At 37.6% G+C, this 9447-nt stretch overlaps 1 protein-coding gene across 3 annotated transcripts in view; it reads right to left on the bottom strand.

Annotated features, from left to right (window-relative positions):
• The window catches only part of LOC133650848 (lysosomal-associated transmembrane protein 4B-like), a 90442-nt gene extending 83036 nt beyond the window's left edge, over nt 1-7406 (bottom strand). The window contains exons 1-6 of one of the 3 annotated variants that reach the window (XM_062048550.1): nt 6950-7397; nt 2273-2374; nt 2089-2203; nt 1875-2021; nt 1753-1809; nt 1521-1679 (exon numbers count right to left, since the gene is read on the bottom strand). In XM_062048550.1, the coding sequence (XP_061904534.1) occupies nt 1521-1679; nt 1753-1809; nt 1875-2021; nt 2089-2203; nt 2273-2374; nt 6950-7309 (940 nt within the window). In that variant the 5' untranslated portion in view covers nt 7310-7397. Of the gene's footprint in view, nt 1-1520; nt 1680-1752; nt 1810-1874; nt 2022-2088; nt 2204-2272; nt 2375-6949 lie in introns of all 3 variants that reach the window. The other 2 variants (XM_062048552.1, XM_062048551.1) reach the window with 2 other exon arrangements.
• Nucleotides 7407-9447: the final 2041 nt, after the last annotated feature.

A 9447-nucleotide genomic window follows, 5' to 3' on the forward strand; every position in this document is an offset into this window, starting at 1 on the left:
CTTTAGGACAGTTTTATAAAGTGCTGTGATGCAGCAATCCAACAAATTTCTGTAATTATTATTATTATATATTAATATTAGCATTTTTTAACTATTGTTTCAGCACAGTTGTAATAGTTTTAATTTTTAAATTGCAAGGCTTAAGACACAAATTTGGCAAAAATAGTTTAAAGGCCTACTGAAACCCACTACTACCGACCACGCAGTCTGATAGTTCCTATATCAATGATGAAAATCTTAACATTGCAACACATGCCAATACGGCCGGGTTAACTTAAGAAGTGCTTTTTTAAATTTCCCGCCACACTTCCGGTTGAAAACGTCTAGATGTGATGACGTATGCGCGTGACGTCAACGGTTGATACGGAAGTATTCGGACCCATTGAATCCAATACAAAAAAGCTCTGTTTTCATCCCAAAATTCCACAGTATTCTGGACATCTGTGTTGGTGAATCTTTTGCAATTTGTTTAATGAACAATGGAGACTGCAAAGAAGAAAGCTGAAGGTGGGAAGCAGTGTATTAGCGGCGGACTACAACAACACAACCAGGAGGACTTTTGAGGATAGCAGACGCGCTAGCCGAACGACCTCACCTTGACTTCCTCCGTCTCCGGGCCGCCAACCGCATCAGTGATAGTCCTTCGTCGTACCGTCGATCGCTGGAACGCAGGTGAGCACGGGTCGTGATGAGCAGATGAGAGCTGGCGTAGGTGCAGAGCTAATGTTTTTAGCATAGCTCTGTCGAGGTTCCGTAGCTAAGTTAGCTTCAATGGCGTCGTTAGCAACAGCATTGCTAAGCTTCGCCAAGCTGGAAAGCATTAACCGTGTATTTACATGTCCAGAGTTTGGTAGCATTGTTGATCTTCTGTCTATCCTTCCAGTCAGGGACTTATTTGTTTTGTTTCTATATGCAGTAAAGCCCGATTATCACGTTAGCTCAGTAGCTAAAGAGCTTCACCCATGTAATGTCGTGGAGATAAAAGTCACTGTGAATGTCCATTTCGCGTTCTCGACTCTCATTTTCAAGAGGACATAGTATCCGAGGTGGTTTAAAATACAAATCCGTGATCCACAATAGAAAAAGGAGAGAGTGTGGAATCCAATGAACCCTTGTACCTAAGTTACGGTCAGAGCGAAAAAAGATACGTTCTGCACTGCAAGCTAGTCCTTCACTTTCACGTTCCTCATCCACGAATCTTTCATCCTCGCTCAAATTAATGGGGTAATCTTCGCTTTCTCGGTCCGAATCTCTCTCGCTGCTGGTGTAAACAATAGGAAAATGTGAGCAGTCCTTCCTCCGGTGTCGTCACGCTACTTCCGGTAGGGGCAAGGCTTTTTTTTATCAGAGACCAAAAGTTGCGAACATTATCGTCGTTGTTCTATACTAAATCCTTTCAGCAAAAATATGGCAATATCGCAAAATTATCAAGTATGACACATAGAATGGATCTGCTATCCCCGTTTAAATAAATAAAAATTATTTCTGTATGCCTTTAAAACATATCACTTGAGTCATACCTTGTGACTCCTGCGTCCAGGACTGGGCCTCGGGTTGGGTCTGGTAGTCTGCAGCAAACTTACTCGCCTCTATAGATGACACCTGAGTTGGGATTTTCATGGAAAAGTTATTCCACCCGCCGCCATTAACGGAAGACACCTCCCGTCGGGTGGACAACCCTGTGGACAAATTTTTTTTTTACCGTTGTGGCATTTCAAAAGACAATAAATAGTTGTCGCGCTCTGTCAATACCAACTGCTCGGGGTGAGTCCACTTTAGCAGCTGCTCTTAAACGCTGCGACTCTGAAACTAAGAATCACCTCATTAGGTACACTTCTGAGCTATGATTATGACGCTGTTAGTCATGTAGATACCTGCTCTGTTCTTCTTAACCTTTAATGCCGCCTCCACGTGGCCCTTGGCAGCGTCCGCCCCCTCTGTACCACCAAGCGACTCTGGGCCCTTGTTCTTCCTGCGTTGCTGCCTCTTCTCTCGGTTGCTAACTTTGGTCTCCCATGTGTCTAGGTAGCAATAAAACGTGTTAAATGATGATTAATAAGTTCACAATGTTGTGATGTGTCAGTTTACCATCACAAAGCTCCTTGCAGTCATATGTAGACACATTATGAGTCGCTTTGACACTAGTTTTGGCTTTTTTCTTGTTTTTTTTCACCAGCACTGCGGGCGCTTGCACTTCAGGCGCCTGTCAATAAGCATGCATCAGTGATGTCTTTGCCCTGAAACAGCTTTAAACGACAGCAAGCTGACGCACCTTCTGAGTTTTGGACTGCGGCGGCGGTTTGGAGAGCACCCCGAGGACTTTGACTTCCTCTGGAAGCATGGAGGCAGGCTGTCCGTTAGGCTGTTGAGTCTTCTGTGTGTACATAAAAGACTAATGTCAGCGGGGGTAAATTTGGTTCATTTTATGGACTCAGGTTGTCACTTTGTGAGAGCGAAGTCAACGAATCAAGTAATCGGACTTTGCAAGGTTTTTGTTAAGTCCACCAACTCTAGTCAGTAAATCAATTTGAACGAATCCTCCCATGCGGTTTAACAATGGGCTTGAACCCATGACCATAAAACCGGTCTGACCCACAGACCAGCACAGCTTTTAAGTTGTCGGTGAGTCAGATTTACCTAAAGGGCCCCTCTAATGTTGACAAAATTGCCACTTTTTCATGGTTCTGGACCTAAAATAATGTCTACAGGTAAAATCCACCCAAAATAATACACAGTAGTGATTTTAGGCTGGTTTTCTAACAAGTTTCATCAAATTTCGGAATGCCCACTTTTACTGTAGCTCCAAAATGTGGGCGAGCCTGCATCAGCCTGCTGAAGTCACCTACAGAAGACTGGAGGCAATTTCATATTACGGATCTTCATCTCAAATCACTATATTTCAGGTCTGCCAGATGCATTATTGTTTGCATACATTTCCAAATTATGGGAATATGAAATTCACAAACCAAGCGAGAATGTAATTTGCAGCGATTATTTTAATGATTCTGACTTCAAAGGAGAAGTGTTTTGGGCAAAGTTTGGATGGAAAAATGTAAAAGACTCAAGCCAAATGTGATCCTGAAGACAGGTGGATCCTTGAAGAGACAGAGGTAGAAGGTAAGCTGATAATATTCCATTTTATGTCCTCTTCTACTGATGTTTTCCTCAAAACGCTTGAGGAAATGCTGAAAGAGTAGGCCTGGGCCGATATTCGATAAATCAATTAACCAAACAATAAATGAAAATGTAATCGGTAAGTTTTCCAGCCTCAATAATCGCCATTTGTATGTATTGTTACGAATATAGGATTACAAGAGCTGTCACTCTTTTGCACCGGTTTCAGCAGCTGCGTGCATTTGTAATACAAATAAACGGTAGTAATAGTAATCGCTGTAAAACTCCCGACGGTTAAAATTACCGTATTAAATTAAAATGATCAAAAAACCTTTTCTGATAACCACACTTTGTAAAATTATGGAGACCACCTAGTGTCAGCTTACTAGCTATCTTAAATGCTAACATGTAAACAAGAGACATTAATGTTTTGAGACATTAACGTATTTTCCCATTAAGAAACATAATTTCAAAATCTAAACTTGTATAAACACATTACAGTCTAAACAACTCATATTAAACATAAAGGTTGTGCTGTTTTTGCACAAAGTTATTGATATAAACTCCACAGTGTCAAGTTAAAACAGTTCAACAAAAAGTGAAGTCGCATGACGTCACAAACTGGAAGTGAAATAACTGATCACACAATTTATTTTACATTTTTAAAAAACATTCTAAAACGTTAAATTAAAATGGAAGACGATAGACATATTCAAACACACAAATAAAAGTAATATGGCTCTTATGAAACTAGAATAGAATAGAATGGACTTTATTGTCATTATATTTGCATATAACAAGATTAAGGACTCCAATTTAAGGTGTGGTAGTGGGAACAAATATGGGATAAAAATAAATTACACAAAAAGTAATAAAGATAAAAATAAGAATTTAAATAAATAGACTACAATCCAATAAAAATAATAAGCAATCCTGTACAATATACAAAACAAACAAAATACTGTACAATATATAGAACAAGACAAGAGTATCGGAGTGATAACAATCAGTGTCGGATGTATTGCACTCGAAAGGTAATATTGCACAGTAGGAACCAGAACAAACTTTGATGTTTCCTCTGCCAGGAAAGTATATTTTGTGGCTATTTATTTTAATTATTACCATTATTATTCTATTATTATTATTGGTTGTGATTTTTATTCAAGTGCAAAATTTTGCTTACAGACAGAGTATAATTTATTGTTATCATTAGTATGTTTTTTTAACTTGGTATTTAAAAGTTTACATTTCAATTACAATACTAAAATACACGAGAAAGACAAGTTTATTGCATTTGAACAGGTATTCTTGCAATGTTATTAAGTATAATCATAATATCAGTAGTTAATATAGTCTCAAAAAGTAATGGCAATAATATTGTTTATTGACAGTAATTTGTTGGTCAATATATCCTTGAGTAAAATGTGTTATCGCCCAGGCCCTTTGAAAGAGCACAAGCAAACTCCATCTTTTATAACTATTTTGTTTGCTCATAATGTTAACCATATCAGTTTTGAAATAATCTTAGACCAGGTCAACAAAAAGCATGCAACTAAGTGGTGAAAATAATAGTTCATCCACACTATTTATGCGGGAAAATGGGCTTCAGCTCCGTAGATGTGGTCACACCAAGAGGGGGCGAAATGTCAACTCTGGTGATGGAAAGGGGGCGTTTCAAGTACAGTTATTATATACACAAATTTAAAACATTTGTATGCCTGTACAACACTTAAAACCTTTAGCATATCCGTATGTGGGATTAAATTATGGAATGGATTAACCAAGGAACAAAGGACCAATATAATACAGTTTAAGAGACTGTTCAAACTACAAGTGTTCACAAAGTACACAGAACAATAGTTATGATGAACATCTTGAACCCTTTTTTAATTTTTTTTAATTTTTTTAGATAAAGAATATTTATGTGTTTAATACTTTCTTACTTACTATGGTATATTATGTATTCACTCTTCTGTTACAGAGAACAAGGAAATAGGATAAAATTGCTATGGTATGAAAAGGGGTAGGATTAAATAAACTCAGCTTCTTCCTACTCCTTTTCGGAAGTGCTGTAATGAAAACTGGAAATATGTGATGCATTATATCGTATGCATGTTCGAAAAAAAACTGAAACTGAACTGAACATGGGCACAAAGTGATTTACACCAAAAGTAAAAGAAGAGAAGAAAACACACACACAGCACTATTGACAATAACAAAATACGGCCAAGGTTCCCGCGGGGTCTTAAAATTTCTTAAATCCAACAATTTGAATTTAAGGCCTTAAAATGTCTAAATTTCTCCTAAAATCTCATAAAAAGTTTTAAATTAGATTTTGAAAGGTCTTAAAATATATTAACGTTACTTTTATTTAAAACATGCATAAACTTCAGTCTTGCTTTTAAATGCTTATATTTTTTATGCTTACTATTGTATATTATTTATTTGTTCACTGTTCTGTTACAGAGAACAAGGAAATTGGATAAAATTGCTATGGTATGAAAAGGGGTAGGATTAAATAAGCTCTGCTTCTTCCTACTCCTTTTCGGACTTGCTGTAATGAAACAACTGGAAATATGTGATGCATTACATTGTATCGTATGCATGTTTGAAATAAACTGAAAATTAAAACTGAACTGAACACATTACTTAAAAAACTTGTTCATATATGGGAAATGACTGACTGATTATTTTTTTAGGCGCAAAAAATACACAAAGACAATTTGTTAGACAAATTTTGCTCGTTCAGTGGACCGATATTAGGTATGAGCCGCTAGCTGTTTAAAGTCAGGACCCGGGGTGGACCACTCATCTGTGCATCAGTTGGGAACGTCTCTGCACTGCTGATTGTCTCTACTCCAGATGATCCCCTGCTGGCCCCACTATGGACTGGACTCTCACACTCTGAGCCAAGGATGTCGCTGTGGCTTGTGCAGCCTTTTGAGACACTTGTGATTTAGGGCTCTATAAATAAACTTTGATTAAATGATTGATTGATTGATTGATTCAAACAAATCATCTTACTCTGCCGACTTGAGTCAGTAAATCAATTCAGCAGAATCATGGAATCATGTTTATGGGGAGTCTGCTAACTCGCGAGTGCAGACCTCGGATTCATGACTTGTGATTCAGAATGAAGATTCATAATTAAGGAACTGCTGATCAGCTCTAATTGATATTGGTATATTTTATAATAATAATTATAATAACCGATATATATAGCGCTTTTATAGACATTTAAAGTGCTACACAAAGAACCCATCATTTATTTACTGCAGTCTACATTTTCCAATTTGTGCCTTCGGCCCCTCCGACCACCACCAAACATTCATTCCCTTTCATACACAAAAACCAGTGTGAGCGGCACTGGGAGCAAGGTGGATGAAGAGTCTTGCCCAAGGACACAACGGCCGTGACAAGGATGGCGGAAGCTGTAATCGAACCGCTCTACCACATACCATTACCAATAATCAATGCAGGTACACAGATTTTAAACTGTCTGAAAATTTTTTGATTATAATTATTATTGTTGTTTGTGTAGAACTGCCATACAATATATTTTGGTTACCAATAGAAAAGTGTTTATATATTTAATTTAATACTGATATAAGTGTCGCGTCATCAGCCCAATGATTAGCACACATGTCAACGCGGAAGAAGATGTTTAAGATAAGAATTTGAAGATTTTTTTCAACATGGCTTCCTCTTTTTCTTGTAATGAACGACTTTATTACTTACTTGTGAAACAATTAAGCAAAACTAGCAAGCTATAGAGGCGTTTTCAAAAACAACAGGCTTTGCTAGCTGAATGAATTTAACAATACAAACTCCAAACCTTGTCTCGCACTTTATTTTGGTTCCTTTTCTTCACCTCCTCTGGTTTAGCAGGTTTGGTCGTCAAAGGGGCCTTGGCAGACGGCTCGCAGCCGACGTGGGGGACCCGGCATCCCGGCCGCCTCCTGCCGGCCAGCAGCGCTCCGCAGACGGCGGCCCAGGACCCAGCGAGCAGGAACAGCAGAGCGACGACGGCCGTGGTCAGCATCAACCAGGTCGGGTACTGCTCGGGCTTCAGACCCAAGTCCAAGCCGAACTGGCTCCGGACGTACGTTTGTCCGGAGGAGAGCAGGTCCCTTAAGCAGCCGGAAAAGAGCTCGGCTTCTTCCAACAAAGCAAAGCCTCGCCAGTCGCCAGCCATGGCTTCCAATGGAGCTGAGCACAGCTACTAGTTAGCTGCTAGCTAGCGGCTAACTGTTAGCAGGCGCATAATAACGGAGGAGTGGCATCCGCTAGCTTCCTAAGCCTGAATCAAAACGAAACCAAAAAAGACACACGAACAGTTTTTATCAGTATTTATCCTTCAAAATAACCTCTGTGTGGACAACATGATATTGATGACGACAACGTATCCCATCTGACAGCCAGTGTTTACGTTGGTTGATATTTTTTTCTTACAGAAATTGACGCATATTTCATCATTACTACTTTTTATTTTGAAAAAGAAAGTCCTGTAGCTAATTATATTAAAATATAATTTGGCGAAAAGGCATTACGGCCTCATGAATTCAACTGCACACACATATATTGGCAATGTACAAATAAATCAAGGCACTTCCAACTTATTTTAACATTACAGACATCTCAGGGTTGAGCAATCAACATCTTTATACAAACAAAAATGTTAAAGAGAGTAAAGTAAGAGACAATACAATTTTTTTTTTTTTTTTTAACGAAATGTACAAAACATTGGGCTGATCTAAAACAATTCCAATTCTAAGGGCTATTCTTTTTTTTTTTAAACCATTTTTATTTATTTATTTGAAATCATTAATCTAATGAAAAACATTTGGGTTTCACTTTCAGAAATCGACTTTAATGTATGAACAATTTAGCTTGCAACAGAATGCAGCTGCGATAGGCTCCAGCAACCCCCGCGACTCAGAGAGGGACTAGCGGTAGACAATGGATGGATAATAATATCAGTAAGCATTTAGGTTGCTATCTTTCATGAACATACCAATTCTATTTTCTTCTATGGTAAATAGGGACATCGCTATACCGTCTTATCCTAAATGTTGCATTGCTACTGTTTGCTGAAGGTCCAAAAAAATGTTTTTATACTGAAAAAAATGATAGATGATGGTACAACTTATGTACAAGCTGTGGAGAAGATATCAGTAGAAAAAAATTGCATTTAGATTAGATAATGAGTCATATCTTGAAATATGTAATCCATTATTTGTTTTAACTATTAAAAGAAAGGACTCTTCTTTGTGGTGAATGATGGCTATTGGTTAAGTTTATGAAATGCAATGCAAGTGACTGCTTTTTATTAATGGCTGTGATGGCAATCGAAATAAGTGATAATGATACACGGATTAATACATTCTAATCACTGTTTTTTGATATTGCTATACATTTTTGGTTTACATTTTTTTGTTTAAATAAAAAAATGGAAAAACATTGTTTTTGTTGTGTCGCTCAAATTAATTGTTTACAAACTCAGGGATTTTTGGGACACAGGAGGGGTTGGGTTCAAAAAGCCCAAAGATTTGAATGAAATGTGGTCCTATTTCAGTCTTTATTACAAAAGTTTGAGTTTATAAATTGTTAATTAACTTGAATCCTCCAGGGTTTCAAATGTCAGTTATTGAAAATGTAAACATCTAAATAAATGACTGGAATTTATCAGAGTTTAGTGCCTAACACAATTAAAATAGGAGGCGGGCCTGAGTGCACTCGACAGGGCAAACAGGTAAGGAAATACAATCACTTCCATTGTAACTTTTCCCTTCCAAGAAAGACACCATGATGGTCTTGATGAGTTTCAAAGTGTTTGAAATTAAATAATCTGGCATTTTAGGGGTGGGGTGGGGCTATCAATCCCAAAAAAACAGGTTGGAATATTCATAAAATGTGTCAAACACATCTCGACATGACCAGTATTTCGCCATTAAACATTCGATACACACATTAAAATACAGTTCAAGCTACATTTCTTGGATTCCAAAACAGATTTAGAGTTTACAAAACAAACTTTACAGTCACATTTGGCTACAAGAGTGCACTGATAACATCCAAATTTGCTCATCAAAGATGTTTTAACCAAAAGTATTTGGCCTATTTTTTGAGCAGGCACTTTTTTTTGGAAATACGCCAAGCTTTATTTCATACAAACATTCCCTGAAACTCTTGATATTAAAGAAGTCAGTTGGTGTCAATTTAGCGTGGACAACTCAACTTGGTGGCAATCGAGAGAGAAAAGCATGCATTTCTTTAAAGTGCAAAATATTTCAATTAAGTTAATTGTGATTGGCACATTATTGCAGTAGTAAT

This window comes from Entelurus aequoreus, linkage group LG05 (assembly GCF_033978785.1).
Source record: "Entelurus aequoreus isolate RoL-2023_Sb linkage group LG05, RoL_Eaeq_v1.1, whole genome shotgun sequence".
Classification (NCBI taxonomy): domain Eukaryota; kingdom Metazoa; phylum Chordata; class Actinopteri; order Syngnathiformes; family Syngnathidae; genus Entelurus; species Entelurus aequoreus.